The sequence below is a fragment of the Crocuta crocuta genome, unplaced genomic scaffold (assembly GCF_008692635.1).
Source record: "Crocuta crocuta isolate KB4526 unplaced genomic scaffold, BGI_CrCroc_1.0 scaffold433, whole genome shotgun sequence".
NCBI lineage: Eukaryota > Metazoa > Chordata > Mammalia > Carnivora > Hyaenidae > Crocuta > Crocuta crocuta.
In genome coordinates this window covers 949,069-971,765 of record NW_027530001.1, presented here as the reverse complement: position 1 = coordinate 971,765, position 22,697 = coordinate 949,069, and the positions used below count along the sequence as shown (strand labels likewise).

Genomic DNA, 22,697 nt, shown 5'->3' with positions numbered 1-22,697 from the left:
AAGATGGGATAAGAAATAACCAAGAGAAAAGATGGCCATACAGCTGAATACAGAAAGAAGTGTATTATTATTATTAAAAATAGCTCCTCCATAGCAGGTTCTGTTTTTGTTCATTGTTTGTTTATCCACTCACCCAATCCTTCATTTATACAAAAATGTATGTGTTTAGCCCCTAACAATGCTTTGTGCTTAGTGCTGGAGTTCTAGGGATGACATCATTATCTTATATAAACAAGAGGATGACACGTTTGCAATAGAAAGGATAAGCATTCCAGCTGACTTGTGCTATCCAGAGGTGTAATATAACCATTTCTATTTTTCATTATCTTTGTGTTTTCTCTTAGAATGCTGATTTAAATAAAATAGATTTGAAGCTGTTAGTTTTTATTCTTAAATTCATTTTTATAATTTCACTCTTATAAGAAAGCTTCCACATTACTACATTCTCTCCTTTCTTGGTTCCTTAACTCATTACCTTCCCTGGTTGTTTCTTTTTTTTATTTTTTAATTTAAAAAAATTTTTTATATTTATTTCTGAGAGAGAGAGACAGCATGAGCAGGGGAGGATCAGAGAGAGAGGGAGACACAGAATCCGAAACAGGCTCCAGGCTCTGAGCTGTCGGCACAGAGCCCAATGCAGGGCTCAACGCCACGAACCATGAGATCATGACCTGAGCCAAAGTCGGACGCTTAACTGACTGAGCCACCAAGGCACCCCTTCCCTGTTTGTTTCTTTACCCTTCGTGGGGAAGTTTATTGAGCAACCTGGCTGTGCAAAATTTGATAGATAATAAAAACATTTGAGGTTCAAGTAGATATTAGCATTGTTAACTGCTGAAGCACCTGGTTTACACTGTGAGATAAAATATTGATTTGGCAAGAGATGGGGGGGGGGCAAGCGCATAATTTCAGTGGGGATTTATGTTTTCTTACCAAAAATGGAGACGAGTCCAGTGATGCTAAGATATGAAGTTGAAATTACAAGTCAAGCAGTGTAATACATTTCAGCAGCATTACAGTAGATTGATACTACACTCTTGATGGTTTGGTTCTTTCTTGAGTGAAAAATAAAAATGTTTAAATGTGCTTGGCAATTGAAGGTTGTAAATTCAAATAAGGTACAAATGATAATGAAAAGGGCACTCTGGTACTTGAGAAAACACTTCTAAATTGTTATTCAGATGGCAGAACATTGTACTTTATTCCTTCGTACCTAGATGTGAAGGGTTTATTATACAAAGTTCATGAGATGTAATAACTAGTTAATCCAAACTTGTTATGTTTGTGGCATGCTTTGAGGTAATACTATTATCCTTTTTGTCAAGGTATGTTAGTTATATCTGGACTGATGAATCTACATTTTTCCTGACTCTTACTAATTATTTCTGTATTATTATTTTTAGAACAAGAATTCCAAGTAAATTGCTTTACCTGGCTATCAAATTAATTCTTACTTTCAGAATGCCAAGAAATACTCTCCTCTTCAGGAATGAACCCAAGATGACCATAAATTTCATTTGTTTTCTAGCCTGTATTTCAGATACTCAAACCCATTGAGAGAATAACTGTCACTGTTAAAATAACATCTAATTGTTACGTATTAATGCTAACTTCCATCCTCTCATCAAATTCCAGGCTGCCAGGATATTGCAGATGAATTCAGAGCACAGGAGATTGATGGACAGGCCCTTCTTTTGCTAAAAGAAGACCATCTTATGAGTGCAATGAATATCAAACTAGGCCCGGCCCTAAAGATCTGTGCACGCATCAACTCTCTGAAGGAATCTTAATAGGAGCATGAAGCTGTGAGAAAACAGCAGTTTTACTCTTCTTAAACAAACTTGTAAGGTAAAGGCTCAAGCAGGCCTAGAATGTTGTCATATATTGTGGTGGATAGCCAAGCACATTGGGATCTCCACATCAAAAGCCAACATTTCTTCTACAAATAGAGTAATTCATCATACATTTTCATAATTAGCCAACATTGATAAAAGTAATTTTACAGGTTACATGCAACATTGAAAGACTTGATATAGAGGGCCATGATATTTTTCAAAGAAACGTGTTATACTAGATAATTTTTTAAAGGTGACGTTTATCATTAATATAAAGAATCCTTTTAAAAGTAATTTAATGATTTACATTTTTCCTCTTTTGATTCGGTTTTCTTATACATTTTTCTACCCTGTAAGTTTTCTATAGGTTGTCATGAGAGATATAATTTAGGAATAGTTTAGGAGTCCAGTGACTGGAATTGTATGCAATGAGATATCAGTTGTGCATTTTAAGAAACATGTCTGTCAGACAATTGCTTTGTCTGTAAAAAGGATTGCATTCTAGCATGAATAATACTAATCTGGAAGTCAGAGGAGTTGGTTTCTATTCCAAACTTGACCAAGAATTTGATGTTGCTGAGAAAAGTTAGTTTTCTTCTTAGTTTTTTTTACATTTAGAGCAGTGGTTCTCAACAGAGGTCAGTTTTGCTCCCCAGGGGATATTTGACAGTGTCTAGGGACATTTTGGTTGTCATAGCTTGGGGGAGTTGGGGAGGATTGGAGGACAGGGACATTGCTAAGTATCCCACAGTGCACAAGACAGTCCTCCAAAACAACAATTTAGCCAGTCGAAAATGTCAAGTCGTGTCAGGGTTCAGAAACCCTGATGTAGGAGTGATAAATGTTGTTCTTTTTTTTACCCAGAGGGTTATTTTGAAAAAATGAGACATAATAAGGAATATATTATACAATGGAAGTATTTCAGATAGCATTAATGTTCTGCTGAAGTAGTTTTCCCAGTTTTATGCATAGTAAAAAAAAGGGGAAAATCCACTAAATTGACCTGTAAAATAAGGACTAGCATACAAATAATTTGAGTCTCAGAAAGTAGGAATTCATATTATCTTTCATCTCTCTTTGCTCCTCTGCACTGATGAAGGCATAATATCATTATACCTTATGAACCAGTGCATGGCCTTTGCTGGCACGATAGTAGTTTGTAGTGGGTATGTGGGTGGTCTTTGGATTTTTTTCTAATGTTGAACATGCTGGGTCTAGCTTGAATGCACATTCCTTTTTCCTTGACTAACCCTTGCATGCTTCCTACAAAGTACCCACCAACTAGTATCTCTTGGATTATCACATCTAATTTTGTATGTACATGTTTTAGGGAAAAAACATTTTAAAGCAAAATTTTTCACTGAACAGTTTGTGTTCTGTCAGAATTATGACATTAAAACAAAATTGTTATGGGAGCCCTGAGAACCTTACTGTCCTGGACATAAAAAATTTGTTTTAATCCTTTTTATCTTTACCACACGATGGAAATATTTTAAAATAGAAGGAACATACACAGATATTTGGCAGACATTCAGTAAGTGGGGATGAATCCATGGGTTTCAGTCATTGTCACTGCTCTTTTCAAAGATTGTGTTGAGCTAGTAGAAGACTAAAGATGTCATTAAAGACATCACAGATGTTTATCTTTTGGCTTTGTGTACATTAGAGAATGTTGATTATTTTTATACAAAAATACAGCGGGTAATTTTTTTAATCTTTAGATGCCTCTTGTTTGAATGTATGCTTTGTGGGATTCTTTTGTGTAGTAATGTTAAAAAAAAAAGATGTTTACTGATAGTTATGTGTAGGATTAGAATGTGTAATATAGTGTAAGGCTCAAGTTCCAGACCTACAGTAGCTTGTAGTCTATGTTACATATTTCTTTATATCACATTTTTAATTATTGGATTAAAGTTTCAAGGAAAGGTAGGAGCTCTATAGTCAGTTTTCATTTATTAGCAGTTAATCATTATGACAGAGTTGTCATATCCTTGACTTTTCCCCCTCATCTTGGTGTTTCCAAACACAGGTGTAGGCTAAGCATTAATAAGATGGTCCACTGTGTGTGGGAGGCAGAGGGCACGCAGGAAAATCTCCCCTGGAATTAAAACTTTGTCATAGATAATCCACAAGCAGTGCATTTCAGGCTCTGTTCGCAATAATGGTTACCTCCCATAACTGAATTTTCTATATTGCCTTTAAGGTATTAACTTTGAACTGTGTTACAGGTTCTCCTTTTCTTCACTGTCTTTTCTAATATCAGTCATTATATACGGATTGAAAGCCCTTGTGCCTAGCACCATGTTAAATATCCAAGAAAGCTTACCAGAAGGAGGATTTCCATTTGAGAGCACCTTATCATCTTAAATCTTGAAATAATCTCAAGAGTAGTCCAGATCTTCTTTTGTCCTCACTCAAAACATACCCAGAAAATATACTTGCATTTTTTTCAAGTGAGCTATTTAAAAATGGCTCATTTGCTTTCAACTGGCAGTTTTCCCTTTTGATGCAATGGTTTTCTCTAGAGGATTTAACTATCTTAAAAATCAAAGCCTCAGTTATATATGATGAATATAGATAACACTGGGTGTCCACTTATAAGTTCTAAGTACAGTTCTGGTGTGAGGTGGGTGGGGAGAGTATTCTTTTCTCTTTCCTTCATGCTATTGCATTGTTTTAGGATTTTCGTTGATGAGAAGGAATGACAGAAAAGGGACATGGGAAGTTCTTCCTACTTTTGCTAAGTGTACATTTTCTGACTTCTTTAAACTGATGCACTCTTTTCCCATTGAGGGAAATAAAAAAACCTACAAGTTTCAAATTTTTTTTACTTTAGGCCATGTGTTCCCTCAGAAAATAAACAAACTGAGAGAGCTGCTTTGTAAATGTTTTAACATGACCTGGATTTTCATCAAGCCTTGGGTAGGCATGTGTCAGACGGGCTCTGCACCTTTGATGTAATCACTGTCGTATAAGGCAGAGTGCTGTCCCAAAACCTGTCACTTTTTAAGCAGTGTATAACTGTTTTCAGGATGGTACTTCTAATTTGCTGTGGCATCACTAAAGAGACGTTTTTCTTAGTCTAGCTTAAGGGCTGTCACGTGGGAGTGGGGAAGGAGGAATGAGGGAAAGACATGTTAGTGAAGAAGCTAGAGAATGGGAGAGAGGCAGACAGAAGAGACCTGTCACTTCACTTGTCCCACTTCAACACTGAACAAATTTCTGCACTTTTGAAGTTAATTTCATGATTTACCTTGTTTTAAGTAGAAATGATTTTTTTAGGTAGCCTATTGTTTATTTTTGTTTCCTAGTGTGTTGACACACTTCCTTAGAACTGTTTGAAGTATTGCTGCACCCATGCCTCTGAATACTTTTTTGCGTGAAATTATAGTCAGACATTTATTCAAATACCAGTCCTAGACTGAAATCTGTCACAGTGTCCCCTGTCACTGACTTGTTCAATCAAATGTTACGAAGTCCCATTTGCATTTGCAAGGTTCTAGTACCATCATGGCACAAGTATGGTAGGAAGGCAGTATATAGATTGTATAGTCTTAGGTTGTTTACATGGGTGTAAACAGTTTTGGAAAGAATAAACTATTGTAGACGTATGTGAATGATGCCACCCTCACAGCCATATTGAGTAGATGAAATCCCTGGATGGACACACGGTTAAAATGTTTTAAAGACACATTTTCAACTACAACAGACTGATTCTATTTTGTGGTTTGAAGGTCTTCATCTTTAGTGAATGGCAGGAACACATGCTGGCTGTGTGCAGCTGGCGCTAAACATTACCTGACAGCATGGATGGGCCTCGCTCACTGCTTTCTTCCCTAAAGCCTATTCTAGCCCTGAGGGAACTGTGCGAACACTTCTTAAGACACCTTTGCCTGAAAATCCTTAGAGAGGATTTTGTAGTAGCGTTCATTTTAGGAAGGTAATTGGGGCAGGACTTTCTAACACCTAACAGTCATGTGTCAGTGAAATCTTTGGGCAGTGGAAACTGGCACAGTGTTTGCTCAGTCTGTTTCCTGTGCACCATGTATGTAGCTGGGCCTTAAGGAAGGTTTTCCAGGGTGAAGGATAGGGAACTATAGGAAGTAACAAATAGGAAAACATTCTAGACCCAAGAGGATAATAGTACAGTTAATGGAGTGAGGTTATATTGTATAGACAGGATCTTCAGTAGTTTAGAATAATACATTGTAATCGTCGGATCCCAGTTACAGCAATAAGATTCACCTGTAATCATACACATTCTTTCTCTGTCCAGTGATTCTGCCCCTAGGAGCATATCAGTAGTTCCAGTGATACAGAAGTTAGTGATTTTTGACTTCAAAAAAAAAGGTGACAACTATTGTACTTGGTGAATATTTGTCAAAAACTCAAAGGTTAATTATTTATAATTAAGTTACTGGAATTATAGAAGAGAGTATCCATTTTCAGATACCACAGTTGAATCACCCTTTTAGATTATTATAAAAGGCATTTTAAGATGGTATTTTATTTGTTAGATTGTATCTAAGAATTGGATGACTAAAGAGCTATCTTTCTCTTTATCAGTGTGGATTTCAACAGAAGCCTACCTCTATTTCTTTGATGCACAATAGTGTGGATCATAAAATGAACTGTTTAATTCACATTCATGAACATTGGTATTTTATGAGTCTCTTTAAAAGCATTTGATTCACCTTAAAGATTGTGATTCGAGTTAGATAAGCACAAATACAGTATTAGGAAAAGTAAAATATGCAATCTTACTAAAATTTAATTTCAATCTATTAGAAGCTGTACATCTTTTTTAAAAAAAAACTGGGAAGATATTCCTCTTTTATTAGTTCATAATATGTACCACTATATAGTTTCCTCCATAGCAGCAGTACAAGCCATTTCATCAATAAAAAAATGTTGAAAATTATATTCTTTGGAAAAAGTCTCCTAAATTTTTAAGAATTTAATTTTTTAGAGCTTATTTAATCTATTTTAAAATACTATGAGAAAGCTTTTTTTGAAAGTTATAAAGCACTAATACAAATTAGCATCATTTTCCAGAGCACAATGTTTGGCTTTTTCTGAACTTTCACTTATTTCACAGACATTAAAAGGGAGTGGCCTCCCTCCTTCTCAGATCTGAGGCCTAGCTTCTCTCGTGAAAACCCCGTTCTACTTGAACCCATGAACACACACCTCTTAAGTGCCATGTTTATGGGACCTTTTGGGAAATGTTTTCCATGAATGTTTAATTTCTTTTTTTAAAAAATAGCTTGTGAACATTTAATTTTATTCAAAGATGACAGTTTTAAAGATCGCAGATACTGGAGAAGAGGGTACTCCTTTTGAATAGTATAATTTTGAATAGTATAATTGCTCTCAGTGATATTGACGGCATCAGTATGAATCTATAGAAAAAAAAAAAACCTGTACAAAGGTTTTAAAACGCATTGTTGATAAGAAGTATAGTGATGAATTTTAATTTGGAAAAAACGCAATATAAAATATTGCTAACATGGCATATTAAATATAAGAGTAATTTACTAAGTCCTTTTAGACCTCTTGTTTAAATTGACCCCAGTAATCTTCTGAAGGACTGATAGTGGCCATCATTTATTGGCCTAAAAGTTAACTTTAAGGAATATATATTATCAGTGTTAAATCCATGTTCTGTGGAGCTTTAATTAATGGAGGTGAAGAGGTTGGTGTTCATAAGATAGTGGTGGGGCTGGTAGTGAAATAAAACATCAATATGTTTTAGAAAGAAGGAACTTTTTAGTCTTGCCTCAAGCAAACCAGAAGTGTCCATTGCTTAAAATCTGTTCTGAATGCTGTTTATTAAAATCTTCTTTTTGCTTTAGGTAGTACTAAATAATCTACTTCGATAGTAAATAATAGGTGAACATAATCATTAAATTAATGAAGGCAGGCTGCGGGGTTGGGAGTTCTACTTCCGGTTGGTGAATTGGCTGGTGTGTGACACCTCAAGGCAATTACTTAGCCTTTAATTTGTTTCCTCTTCTGAATATACAGTATGGAGCCTATGCTACTCAAAATGCTGATTTGGGTTTAAATCATCTTTAAGGTACCTCCCAGATCTAAAACTATGATTCTAGGTATTTTTAAAGTTGCTTCTACTTAATGCTCTTTCCCTTTTTAATGGTTCCTTTCATGCTTAAGAGCTTTTGCTAAAAGATAATTGTTAAGCATCCATTTCCTGGGTCACCTGCATACAGTCTTTGTTCTCGAAGGATTAAAGTAGAGAAGAAAAATTACACAGACAAGCAAATGAGGACATTTTTCTAATTGCTTCTTGCTAGTTAACCACTGAACCTGTGAACACATATGAACATTGTCATTCATGCATTTATCCATTCATTCAGCAAGCCATTTGAACACTTACTATGTGAAATGTGTGTTATACATGACTTGAGGAACTAGTAATAAGTAAACAAAATCTTCCCAAACAAAATTCTAATTTCAGCTTAAACAGACATGGACATTATTTACTTACTGTATTGAATGTAAAGCTGGAACTGGGAGGGAAATTTTTATGCACTGGGTATTTAGCTAGATGACCTCGAAGGGGGGGGTCTGTGAATCACAGCACAATTCCTAAAACCCATTTCACATACTAATCAGCCAATCATAAACCTGATTAGGTAACAAAATCAAGGGTACCTAATAAGGATTCACATTTTGAGACTTTTGTGACAGCCCGTGTTTCTCAGAATTATTTTGACACTTGAATCTATTCCAGAGGTGTTGCTATACAGGGTGTGTGACAGAACAACACAAAGAAAGAAGCTGGTGCTGACTTACTATACATTTTTAACTACAAAAGCTTTACATCCACTATTGACAGTGAAGTGACTTTCTAAAACTGAAAAGTCTCAAAGGAGATCGCTGAACAGGTTTGTTTTTTATTCTTTTGTTTTTAAAGTAAGAAATTACACAAAATAAATTTTATTTTTATTACAAATACTTTTTAGAGAGCACACATGTATTACATAGGAAAACGGTTTCCTTTAAAATGCAGAACTGGTAAACATAAAACACTTCCATGCTTCAACTGACAACTATTTGGGAGAGTAAACACTGAATGGCATTGATTGATTGGGTGAAGTTTCCTTACCACTTGGGGATTCTGTGAAATTATTTGTAATTCCTGTTGACCCAGCGATACAGATTAGCATCACTTGATGCTAACATTCTCCATAAAGATACAAAATGAAAATATATTTAAGAAGATCTCTTATGCATCATAGTCACAGCTTTTTAAAGCAGGAAAATGTCAGATACATAATAGATGAGAATCTGAAACTGACTGAAAATAGAACACTGACATCCAAGTAACCAGATAGTCTGGGCTTAAAAAATTTTGCCATTGTATTGGTTAAAAATGTACTTTTAAAATGCTTTAATTTACCTAATTTTCAAATATTTTATGCGATTAAAATATCTACTGCATACTTTCTGTACATGTATTTTTAAACTTTAAAAAAATTAACGGAGTGTGCAAAGATGGCATAATTTTAGATGTCTCATTTCCAAGACACCTTTAGATTCCCAGTCACTTCATTCAAAAGCTTGGTCTTGTTTTTTCCATAGGAAAAAGTCAAAGTGAGTCTAAAAACTGTCCTCAGAGTAAGGAGTANCTTTCTGTACATGTATTTTTAAACTTTAAAAAAATTAACGGAGTGTGCAAAGATGGCATAATTTTAGATGTCTCATTTCCAAGACACCTTTAGATTCCCAATCACTTCATTCAAAAGCTTGGTCTTGTTTTTTCCATAGGAAAAAGTCAAAGTCTAAAAACTGTCCTCAGAGTAAGGAGTGCAGTGCGGTGCAGACTGGACTTGCAGACAGTGTGCAGGAGAGGCACTGACACAGGAGAGGCAGGCATGTCAGGCCGCTGTTAAATTACTGCTTTTGTCTTCTTGCTTGCTAAAAAACGGTCTCTTACTGATTTAACAAAGGCAGATGGTTGTAATTTTTTTTTTCTGATGCTTTAAGCACATGTTAACTGATTTCTTAATTCCTTTTGGTTTCTCCCATTGTTTTAAAATAGGACTTTCATATGACTATAACCTCAAAAGCTGACCTGCCCAGGTTGAGCAGAGCATCACCAAGGGGAAAGGAAACCTTTTTTAGTTTTACAGAAACAAATGTTAAGATTATATATACATGTATTCTTTACATTGGATATTGTATTAGAGTCCTCCTTACAGGAAATGAAATAGTTTAGCACTCTTAGCATTAGCGTTCCTAGATTGGTGTCTATAGCTACAGTTTTAAAATGTATAACCTGAAAATGAAGTTAATTTTGCATTAATAAGAGCACACCATGATCTATGTAAAAAGACTGTCCATTTGGTGTATTTTTTTAAAAAAGAAAGCACTTTCATATTAACAAGTAGCATGTGTATGAATTTTAGATTTTCATATTTGTTGTGTCTGTATTCAGTGAAGTAAAATTGAACATTCAAATGTTTGTTGATGGCAACATTAACTGTTAAATTAAAGCACCTTATATTCTGCTGCTTAAACTTGCTTGTAATTGCACCTTTGTTACCTGCACATTTTCACATAGAATATTGTTGTTAACATTGCCTCATGTGGGTCTGGATGGAAGGTTAGTGGGCCTACAGGATCATTTATTTATATTGTTTATATTACAATAATATATTGTAGACCAGTTGTAAGTTCATTTCTTTACAAATAAAAGCCTCTTCCATTTGGCTGGTCTATTGAATAATTTTTTTTGCTTTAAGCTTATGAGGGCTTTGAAATAGTTACAAATTTGGCTATTTGAAATCTGCAGAGTGTAAATATTTACTAATTAAGTACAGTATATTTTATAGTATCTCAGTCCTGGGGCATCTGGCTGGCTTGGTTGCTTAAGCATCTGACTCTTCAGGTCATGATTCGTGAGTTCGAGCCCTGAATCAGGCTCTCTGCGGACAGTCCAGAGAGTCTGTCTCCCTCTCTTTTGGCCCCTCCCCCACTCGCTCTGTTTCGCTCTTTCAAAAAATAAATATACTTAAAATTTTTATTAAAAAAGTATCTTAGTCCTATGTAATGGTACATTAGGAAGCGGTATACTTAGAGAAGAAGGGACCAAGTTTAGAAACTGTGACAGGGTAGACAAAATCTGTAAACGTGACTTCAAGTGATTCTGCCATTTGGATTGCTTTACTCTAGCAGTTCTCAACGGAGGGGCAATTCTGCCCACCAGGGAAGGTTTGGCAGTGTCTGTCTGGAGACAGTTTGATTGGCATCTAGTGGGCAGAGGGAAGGGGTGCTGCTAAATATCCTACAGTGTGCAGGGCAGTCTCCAAAAATTATCCAACCCAAAATGTCAGCAGTGCTGAGGATAAGAAGCCCTCCTTTACTTTTACAGTGTGATACATTGCCAGTGTGATTATGATTTGACATGCAAGTATGTGACATGTAAGTTATAAATGAAAATGAATCTGGTATGTCATGGAAAGAGACCTAGTCACTACTCCCAATTCTGTAAGGTGAGCAACTAAAACTTTTCTTCCAGGATTATCTGTGTTAAGAACAGAGATGTATTTTTTTAATTACCTAAATTTAAACTGAGCTAATCTTCCCCTTATGTTGAAGAGTACTTATATCAAATAAGTTTCAAAAAATGATCTTGATTTTCTTGCTCTGAATTTAATAAAAATGTTTATTTACATTTGTATGTTATTGGCATCGAATCTCAGATTTACATAACAGTTTGCATCCAGTAGTTTTTTGGGTAACACAAAATCAGTATTACTGGCCGAAGAGTAACTCGTTTTCACTTCTCTGTTAAGTCAGTATTTGTACATTTAGTGTTACAGAACAGGCATAAACATTTTTCTTGGAATTATCTTGTTTTTAATACTACAGTCCCAAAAGACACATTGTGAAAAGGTATGAAAGCTTTCGGAGTGGTGGGGAAACCAGTTCAATCTTTATGATTCTTATTGTAGTTGTCAGTTTGAGTTCGTTTTCACATGGCAACATTAACAAATTATTATTGATATAGGGTTTTCAATTTGCTCAAGATTATGAATTGTAAGTGGAATGAAGCAGCATTTCCAGTTGACGAATGGATCCGCAGGTAATGCAACGTCTCTTAAATTAAGCTTGTGACAGTTAAACCAATAAATTGTAGCACTGAGAAAACTATTGACAAAGTACAACCACGGAATGTTCATCTCAATATATGCTGGAATCTGTACTTTAAGTAGAAGGATAATTACTTGAAGTAGTACAAATGGTAACCAGGTACCAAGAAAACAGATGATGAACTTGGGCAAGAGTGTTTTTTTAGAGCTCAAAGTAGAACTAGAATGGGAGGAAAAGGGAAAATATAGAATAGTCTCATTCATGTAGGAAGTCAGCCTAACAGCCTGTACCAAGGCAATAACTTCTGACCAAGAGGTTATAAAAGCCATAAGTAAAATCATCAGCATGGAAAATGACAGCCAGTAACTCTGAATGCTTATGTAGAAAGGACACTGGAAAGAATAAACACTCTGTGCCTTCAGGCTTTGATAGATACCTGGGTCCCCCAAAACATAAGCAAGGACTGAAATCCAAATTAAAATTACTGTAAAGAAATAAAATAGTTTTTGACACTTCAATGCAAGCCTTGCAGTTTTAGAGAAATTCAGGTAATAATCTATAAACGCTATTAGGAAAACTGGAATATGCAAAAAACCATAAGTAAATGAAATAATTTGAGTAAATAGGCAGATGTGGTATTTAGTAAACCTAATGCCTAAAAGTACAAAATCTCTGAAGTAATATATAATGGAAATGCTTACTAAAAGTAAAAGATCAGTGAATGCTAGTGAAAAGCAAAAATATTCCATAAAATTGTGATAGCTGTTTTTTCTTCTCATTCCTAGTGTGAGGATATTTAGTAATACTTTCCCAAGTATTATCAAGAATAGCAGACAGTTACCATCTAGGGGCTGATTTGCTTGACGTAACTGGTACTGAAAGCAGTTCTCGGAAGAAAGAGCAGTCATGTTTTCAGCGGAGCTGCAGAAGGCCTGCTGAAGTACATACAGTAAAACACCACTTCCCTTTATTTTCCATCCCTGTAAAGAAAAAGGGAAAGAAGACCTTGATGCTATGTTTAATTTAAACCTTTACAAAGCAAGCACCTCTAGTCTCAAAGAACAAGCTAATCCAATCATTTCCCAAAATAAATTATAGCTGACCCTTGAACAAGAAGGGGGTTAGGGGTGTTGATCCCCGGTATAGTGAAAAATCTGTACGTAACTTTCAGCTCCCCCAGAACTTCACTCCTAATAGCCTACTGCTGACTGGAAGCCTTACTGACAAGTCAGTGAACACATGTTTTGTATGTTTTATATGTATTATATACTGTATTCTTAGAGTAAAGCTAATGAAAAGGTTAGGAAAATCCTAAAGAAAAAACATTTACAGTACTCTATTGAAAATAGTCAACATGTAAATGGATCTTTGCATATCAAACCTGTGTTGTTCAAGGATCAACTGTAAACATATAAATAGGAATTTAAATTTCTCATAATGAAGAATATGATCAAGAAGAATTAATGTGTATACTTTGGTCATTTTTTTTTTTTTGAGACCCAGATGGTTCAGAACTTTAGACCTCTAACCAAAATGTTACATAAAAATTATTCAACTTCTGTGAAAGTACAGATTTTAGTAATTTGTGGAGAGAGGTAGAAAATCTACCAGAGCCAAAAACAGGCTTAAGATAGCAACCTGATAGTAATACTCAGGACAATAACTGATGGCTGTTAACCCAGTCTCACTGTGACTCCAGACAATGAACATTACCCCAGCTCAACTCTTTGTCTTTTTGTCAGTGAAACTTAGGAATTTTCAAAGCGTAACGCTGTGGACCATCATCATTCTGAAACTCAAAGATATAAAAACAGTAAAGCTGAAAATTAATAGGGACACAGGTAAAGAAAGATAAAAGATTTATCACTGGACATGATCTTCCAGGTATGGCACCTGGACAGATGAGAGAAAGAATCCAGGGAAGGAATAGAGGCTGAGAATATTAAGAAGTGCTAGGTAAAGGCAAAGGAACAGGAGTTGAGGCTGGAGTGATTAAGGCATTTGGTGGCAGGAAAAAGAAGATGAAAAAGGTCAGAAGGGAAGAAAACAGGAAAGAATGGAAGGAGGGGCACCTGGCTGGCTCAGCTGGTGGAGCGTGCAACTCTTGATCTTGGAGTTTGAGCCCCATGTTGGGTGTAGAGATTACTCGAAATGAAATGAAATAAAAATAAAATGGAAGGGGCGCCTGGGTGGCTTAGTCGGTTAAGCGTCCGACTTTCGCTTAGGTCACGATCTCGCGGTTCGTGGGTTCGAGCCCCTCGTCGGGCTCTGTGCTGACTGCCGGCTCAGAGCCCGGAGCCTCTTTCAGAGTCTGTGACTCCCTCTCTCTCTGACCCTCCCCTGCTCACACTGTGTCTCTCTCTCTCCTAGAAATAAATAAAACATTAAAAAAAAAAATTAAAAAAAAAAATGGAAGGAAATTTGAGGAATTTATCATAAAAAACCCACAACTGACCAAAAGTTTCTTTAAAACTATTCCACCACAATGTTTATATAAACAAGAAAACAAAAACAGGAACAAACCCACCCATAAATGCCAACAATTGGAGATGGGTTAAAAATGATTGATGGCACATCCTAATGATGTACCATTATGCAGCTATTAAAACTGATTCTCGGGATAGGAGGAAGATTTAGTTTTCACTCTTCCTCTTCCATAACTCGTTAAATGTTAACCTTGAGTTTGTTACATGTTAAAAAATATAAATTTCTACAGGATGTTTGAGTGAATTGCAGTTTACAAAATTATGCAGGAACAAATCTAAATATTAAGACATTATACATATACAGAAAAATGACTAAAAGGGTACACATTGAGTTATAGGTGTCTCTGAATTTCTCAAACTTGAAGGAAAACAATTAGGGAATACAAAGCCTGAAAAGTAAAAGAACTGAATTGGCCTAAAACCTGTTAAACAATGATTAAACTGTACTCAATTAATTGTACTCAAGGGAGTAGTTGAGGATATTATCGGAGGGTAAAGAAAGAAACCAGTGTGAAAGAAAGCTATCAGTTCCTTGGACAGATTGAACCCTAACTTGACAGAGTCTTTCCATGTTGAGGAGAGAGTTCATATGCTTTCTTGAGCTTCTGTGTTCATCTTTTCATTGTCCCAACTTTCACAAGAATCCTGCTAAGTCTGGTGAGCCAGAATCTGATCTTCAATATCTGGTCAGGTTCCTCAACCCGCACCACCCCTCAGCGATGATCTGTCACTTTGGCCTGCCTTTAGCAAGAATCCCTCCTTATCCCTGATGTTTCCTCAATAATAGTCCATCTACTAACCTCCACCTTGGTCCTTGTCTATAAATTTCTACTATTCCTTGTTGTGGTCAGAGTCAAGCCCAATCTACCCCACTGCAAAACCCCATGGTAGTGGGCCCTGCACCTAGTGCAAAATTCCTGAGTAAAGTCTGCCTTACAATAAGAAACAGTGAAATCTGGCCATGTGTAGCAACATGGATGGACCTTGAGGGTGTTATGCTGAGCGAAATAAGTCAGGCAGAGAAGGACAAATATCATATGTGTGCACGTATAGGAGGATTAGGAGGAACTTGACGGAGGAACAAGGGGGAGAAGAAGGGCGGAAATGGTGGGGGAAAGGGAGAGAGGCAAACCATGAGAGACTCTTGAATGCTGACAAAAACTGAGGACTGATGGATGTGGGGGGAGGGGGAGATGGGCATGGAGGAGGGCACTTGTGGGGATGAGCACTGGGTGTTATGTGGAAACTAATTTGACAATAAACTATTTGTAAAAAAAAAAAAAAGTCTGCCTTAACATTCTTTAACAAGGGTCATAGATATTTTTTCCTTTAACATACTGTCATGGCTATAAATCTACTATGTCATAAGCTGATTTACTAAGGTACACAAACTATGTATTCACACACACACGTGTGTGTGTGTGTATATATATATATAAAGACAGTTACAAAAAATCATTTATACCTATGTTTATAATTACAGGTAGAAAAGAACCACTGAAACAAATTCTTTTGTATGCTCAATTTTTTCTATACTCATACATATACACATATATATATAGTTTAAACATATATAGTTTAACTTGACCCTCTCCCAAAAAAGTTCCATTAAGATTTGATGTACAAAACATAAAATCATGGCTGTCACCTTGACAAATGCCACTGACCTTATCAGTGGTGTTGTTTGGATAAGAAAGCCCAGATGGAATGATAAGAATATATGAAGTCCTCCTTGTGACAAGAAAAAAAAAAAAAAGGCTGTTTTAAATAGCCAGTGTCGGGGCGCCTGGGTGGCTTGGTCGGTTGATCGTCCGACTTTCGCTTAGGTCATGATCTCGCGGTTCGTGGGTTCGAGCCCCGCGTCGGGCTCTGTGCTGACTGCCGGCTCAGAGCCTGGAGCCTGTTTCAGTCTGTGACTCCCTCTCTCTCTGACCCTCCCCTGTTCACGCTGTCTCTCTCTCTCCTAGAAATAAATAAAAACATTAAAAAAAAAAAAACTTTAAATAGCCAGTGTTGGAGTGCCTGGTTGGCTCAGTTGGTTAAGCATCCAAGACTTAATTTTGGCTCAGATCATAATCTCATGGTTCATGAGATCGAGCTCCGAGTTGGAACCCGCTTAAGAGTCCCTCTCTCCCTCCCTCTGCCTCTCCCCTGCTCACACATGTGTGCACTCTCTCTCAAATTAAAAGTAAACATGGAAAAATCATAGCCAATGTTCATTCAAAGTGGGTGTGAAAAAGGTAAATAGAGTGGGTTTTTGTTTAGACCCATCTAAAAAAAAATACCTTTAGTATAAGAGAAACAATTACCTATATAAAGTAATTTTAACCTTTATAACTCATCCAAAATAGATTAAAGAAACCATGTTTAAGTGGTCAACATCCAAGGGATGTTTCCTGAGAATCCATTTCATCACCGGCTCCAGAGAGGGCCCACTGGAAGGACAGAGAAGCAGTCTAGTCCCCGGAAGAAGAAGTAAGAAGGGACGATGAGGATACAGATCAGTTCTAGCCACCAACGTACGAGCCACGAGCCTCTTTAAGAAGAGGCCTGGAAGAACGAAGACAAGTTGGAATGTGTAAGAGAATCACGAAGCTGAAAGAAACTAGAGATGGGGCGGGGAGAGACCCTGGTTAGGTATGCAACTGAGGCAATAAAAAGCAGCCGAAAGGAAGTATATCGGAACACAGGGACTTAGTCATTTTCCGATAGTCCCTGAATATATAGTGATTGTGGAAACAAATCAAAACTTCCTCATACCAATTTTATGTCCCACTTTCCCCGTAAACCACTGAAGAAGTATTAAAAATTCCAGTACTTTGTTCTTTAAACAACCTCCCAAGCAAGACCAGATAAAAATCCTTTGAGAGGCTACCTGTGCTGAATTTTCCCTTGAAAAATGTCCACCTGGACTGCAGGGATCCAGAGATTTGTAAGATACGGCTCTTTTCCTGAATGACTTTTTAAAACTATTTCTGAATCCATTCATATACAATGTAAATGGCTAACGGAGGAAGTCCTTTTTAAGGCACCTTTGGGCTTGCTTTGCAACCTGGCTGGTTTGGAAGAATTGGCAAGGCCTGAGAGGGAAACAAACCATGATTTCTTTTAACTGATCCTGTCTCTGGTTTCCTATTTAAAACCCAATTAATTCTTCATAACACACAATGCTTAACATACTTACTCTGCTTTCTCAGGTAGGTCTTTCTTGGCTGATAATCTTCCAATTTCAGTTTTACTGTCTTTAGTGATCTTACTCTTGGTACCTGGCATACCAAAATGCTTATGTGAACAAGCTCTGTGTGAAAGATAGAAAACAAAAATAGCCATCGTTAATAGCAGTCTTAATGGGACTTCAGCGTCACCTACTGGCCCCAGCGCTCTGCTCGGAGAAACTAGAACTTTCTGTGGGATTAGGGCCAGTAATTAACTGCCTATATTCTTTTTTTTCCAGGAAAAGGAAGAAAGGGGATACATTTAAGTTGAAGTCCCCAAAAGACACTGAGATATGTGTACATGTAAGACCCATGTGTATAACATGGCACCTATTTTATAAAATCTTGTTTGCATTGCAGTGTTCACCTCCAGGCTTCAGAGGCTAAACCAGTAGTTCCCAAACTGGTTTCAGGACCTTTTGACACTTGCTGCATGTTAACATAAGTAACTTTTTATGAAAAATCACTATTTTACCAAACAAAAAAATTTAGTGAGCACAGTGGCATTTTTATCACATTTCACAAATTGCTCTGGTGTCTAGCTTGATAGCAGGCCACTGAACCCTCTATATTTAATCAGTTGCGATATCACCCATCATGTAGCTTTTACAAAGTCCTGTGTGCATTCATGAGAATTTGAGAGTAAAATAAAAAGGTATGTACATAAAATTATAATCAAATAGTTGCATCATGCAATCTCAGAAAAGCTTGACAGAACGATGTGCATTAAACAGCAGTATGCAAAGGGGAGCGGGATTAACGTCCTGGTCTACTCTCCCACAGAAGACGGAACTGGTACTGTAAGGTATGCTGATTCCAATTCGTGGAGCAAGTCTGTGGCTGAAATAATATACTGGGCTTTGTCCAGGGCCTTATATACTTTTTACCTTCCCCTTACAACAGTCACAGAAGGTATAGATTCCCCCCAGCCCCATGAGGAAACAGGCTCAGGAGTTAATAAGCACATTTCCTGACTAGATGACTGATAAATGTGGGAGCGAAGTTCCAGCTCAGCTCTGATTTCAGAGCTCATGTTCTCCAGGAAGCTACATTAATGGCTCAACTCCCCACTGGGCCTGGAGAGAGGGACCCAATCTATGTATGTGAAAAAGCTTTCTGAAAAGGTAGCATCCAAGTAAAAGTGTTTATGTTGATTACTGGTACCCAAAGGACCATAACTAACTGATCTACTTGGATAATGTAATTTTATTCTTCCAAAAGGTAAATATAAATAAACTCTTCAAAATACCGTCCTTACTTGATAATATCAAAATTCAGTGAAAAAAACAAAATGTCATTCGATCCTGACAACTTTTAAAGAAACAGATGTTTTTATTCATTTACATAGTATAATTCAATTCAATATAGGAAGAAACTGTAGAAAACAAGTTTTTATTTAACTTGTTTTTAAAAATAGGTAACATAATTTACATGGTGTGAAACTCAACAGAAGTGTCCGCTATGAAATTTATTCATCCTGCCCACCCTTACCGCCAACTAATCACTTTCCAGTACAGTTCCCTCCCTAGAAAATACCATGGTTACCAGTTACTTCTGTATGCTTCAAAGATACTCTAAAGCAAGGTTTTAAAAAGAAATTTGAAATTTCCATGTAGCAAAGGATTCTTGATTTGCCCTTTCCCAGGTCTCATTCATATACTTATAAAATCACGTTAGAGCTACAAAGGTAGAACACAACAAAACATCAATCACTGATCAGTCAGATCACAGGAGTAATTCCCACCAACCCCAGACATAAGGCTGGCCATGAAGAAGGTCAGCAAGGCCAGGCAGGAATACAGTTAAGTAGGGATTATCTCACAGTAGAATGAGAAGTAATCTCTATTTTTTTCTGAAGCATAGGAATTACAGTGTTCGTTCCTACCTACTTCTCTGCTTCTAGGCCCATGGAAAGATTTCAGACTGTTACAATTAGGTGGGCCTGTGATGTGGCTATTTCTGGCTAAAGGGCTATGAGGCCAAAACATTTCATTGCAGAGGACTCTGTCAGCCTGAGTCCTTGAGGGGCTGTGTGGTGCCAAGTCCTTGATGATTCATGGTGGGTGTATGGTATGAGCAAGAAATAAAAGTCTATTGTATTAAGCTGCAAGGATTTTGGGTTATTTGTTATGGCTTATCCTAACAAACACAATTCCATATAATTTGACATTTTTTTAACAATATGTATTATTTACATAATCAGAATTTTAAAAAACTATAATAGAAAACAACTTTGAAAAGCAACAGTGCAAATATCAGAAAATTGGAAAAATAAAAATTCAGTTTTAATTTCCAATACATGAATTGCTTTTGCAGTGTTTCCCCAATTGTATCTGTCTGTATTGGAAAAGAGGGTCTCAGTTGAGTTTCCACCTTTAAAAAAGGATTTGGGTGCCTGGGTGGCTTANAAGCGAAAGTCAGACGCTTAACTGACTAAGCCACCCAGGCACCCCCAAAAGCTAGTTTTTGGAAAAACAATAATAAAACTGATAAAATTTCAGCCAAACTATGCAAGAACCTACCAAACTTGGGAAAGAGACCACCTCACTACGCATGCTACAAACGTTACAAGGATAATAAGGGACTGTTACAAATAATTTTAATAAATACAACTGTCATGAAACAAATTTCTAGAAGGACATTAACAAATCTCATTCAAAAAGATCCCTAACAACTTCTATTAAAGAAACATTTTGCACTTAAAACCTTCCCACAAAGAAAACCTAGGCTCAGATGTCTACACGGGTGAATTCTAGCAAACATTTAGGGAAGAAATACCAAACTTAAAACAGAAGATGACAGAAATACCTCCTAATCCTTCACAAGACCTGATCACCCTGATCAACACCAAAGACGTTTCAAGAAAACTAAATTGTAAATCAATATCCCTCAGGAACATACAGTCAGAAATCCTTAACAAAATTATCAAATTACACCTATCAATATATAAAAATAACATACCCTAATACATCACAGCCAATGCAAGCTTGGTTTAACATTAGAAAATAGGGGCACTTGGGTGGTTCAGTCGGTTAAGCGTCTGACTCTTGGTCTCAGCTTGAGTCATGATCTCACGGTTTCATGAATTCAAGCCGCACCCCATGCCGATAGTGCAGAGCCTGCTTGGGATTCTCTGTCTCCCTCTCTCTCTGCTCCCACCCCACTCACGCTCTGTCTCAAAATAAATAAACTTAAAAAAATATTTCTATATACTAGCAATAAACAATTGAAAAATGAAATAAAAACTAAGAGCATTAAAAATATAAAACATTTAGGATAAATTTGACAAAGTACGTGCAAGCACAGTATTCTGAAAATTTTAAACAATACAGAAAGATCTAAGCCAGTGAAGACAATTACCATGAGTTGAAAGACTCCGGTTTTTTTTGCTGTTGAAATTGGCAAGCTGATTTTAAAATAATATGTGATTTTATTAACAAAACTTTTTTAATGTTTATTTTTGAGAGCAAGACAGAGCATGAGCAGGGGAAGGGCAGAGAGAAAGAATAAGACATAGAGTCCATCCATAGCAGGCTCCAGGCTCTGAGCTGTCAGCTATTCAGCCCCAAGGCGGGGCTTGAACTCACAACCCGTGAGATCTACCTGAGCCAAAGTCAGACATTTAACTGACTGAGCCACCAGGTGCCCCTGGCAAGCTGATTCTACAATTTGTATGGAAATGTAAAGAACTGAGCAGAGCCAAAATGATTTTTAAGAACAAAGTTGGAGGACTTATACTACCTGATTTTAAGACTTGTTATAAAGGTACAGAAAGAGAGAAGAGTAGTAGTATCAGCATAAGGAGAGTTCAATAAATCAATGAAACAGAAGAGGATCCAGAAACAGACCATACATTTATGGTCAGTTGATGTTTAAAAAAAAAAAAAAAAAAAAGTGCAAGGTAATGCAATGCAGGGAAAGGACAACCTCTTCTAAAACTGGTGCTGGAAAGTGGCTATTCATATGGGAAAAATTAACCCTTACACCACACCATACATAAAAATAAACTCAAAATGGATCGTAAGACTAAACGTGGGGGGGGGGTTAAATAGGTGGTAGGGATTAAGGAGTGAACTTGTGATGAGCAGCGGGTGATGTATGGAAGTGCTGAATCACTATATTATACATCTGAAACTAATGTTACACTGTATGTTAACTAGCTGGAATTTAAATAAAAACTTGGGGGGAAAAGACTTTAGAAGTGAAATTGAAATTTCTGGAAGAGGGGAACCTGGGTGCTCAGTTGGTTAAGTGTCTGACACTTGGTTTCGGCTTCGGTCATGATCTCATGGTTTGTGAGATCAAGCTTGGTCAGCACAGAGCCTGCATGGGATTGTCTCTCTCCCTCTCTCTCTGCCCCTGCCCCACTCACATGTGCACANCTTTCTCTGTCTCTCTCTCTCTCAAAACTAAATTTAAAAAAAAAAAACATTAAAAAAGCAAATAAATATACTTTAAAAACCTTTTCTGGAAGAAAAAAAGAAGAAAATCTTTGTGATCCTGGATAGGTATATTTGATTCCTAGGGCTGCCATAACAAATTAACCACTGGGTGGCCCAAAATAACAGGAATTTATTCTCACAGTTCTGGAGGCTAGAAGACCAAGATGCCAGCCAAGATACACTCCCTTTGAAGGTTCAAGAGAAGACTCCTTCCTGGTCTCTTCCAGCTTCTGATGGCACTGGCATTCCTTGGCTTGTGGCAGCATAACACCCATCTTTGCCTCCATCTTTACATGGCCTCTGCTGTTGTGTCTCTTTTGGCCTCTTTCCCCTTTCTGGAAGAACACTGGTCGCTGGACATAGGGCCCACCTCCTATATGACGTCACCTCAATGATATCTGCAAAAACCTATTTCCAAATAAGGTTGCATTCCAGATGGACATGAATTTGGGGAGATACTAGTCAATCCACTGGTAGGCATAGCTTTTCTTAGGACATGCATGTGCACACACACCAACTGACAGATTGGGCTTGTTAAAAAATAAGCACTTCTTGTTAAAAGCATAGTCAAGAAAATGAAAAGGAAAGCTACAGACAGAG

At 36.9% G+C, this 22,697-nt stretch overlaps 2 protein-coding genes across 15 annotated transcripts in view; one reads left to right on the top strand and one right to left on the bottom strand.

Moving 5' to 3' along the window:
* The window catches only part of PHC3 (polyhomeotic homolog 3), an 82,892-nt gene extending 73,412 nt beyond the window's left edge, over positions 1-9,480 (top strand). For all 11 annotated transcript variants that reach the window (XM_077763658.1, XM_077763655.1, XM_077763648.1 and 8 more), the window contains one exon: positions 1,636-9,480. In XM_077763658.1, the coding sequence (XP_077619784.1) occupies positions 1,636-1,790 (155 nt within the window). In that variant the 3' untranslated portion in view covers positions 1,791-9,480. The remainder of the gene's footprint in view (positions 1-1,635) is intronic.
* Positions 9,481-10,423: 943 nt separating this feature from the next.
* GPR160 (G protein-coupled receptor 160) overlaps positions 10,424-22,697 on the bottom strand; it is a 60,695-nt gene continuing 48,421 nt past the window's right edge. For 2 of the 4 annotated variants that reach the window (XM_077763662.1, XM_077763661.1), the window contains 2 exons: positions 17,625-17,738; positions 10,424-12,934 (listed from right to left, as the gene is read on the bottom strand). In XM_077763662.1, coding sequence (XP_077619788.1) covers positions 11,849-12,862 — 1,014 coding nt within the window. In that variant the 5' untranslated portion in view covers positions 12,863-12,934; positions 17,625-17,738 and the 3' untranslated portion in view covers positions 10,424-11,848. Of the gene's footprint in view, positions 12,935-16,107; positions 16,162-17,624; positions 17,739-22,697 lie in introns of those variants that run through there. The other 2 variants (XM_077763664.1, XM_077763663.1) reach the window with 2 other exon arrangements.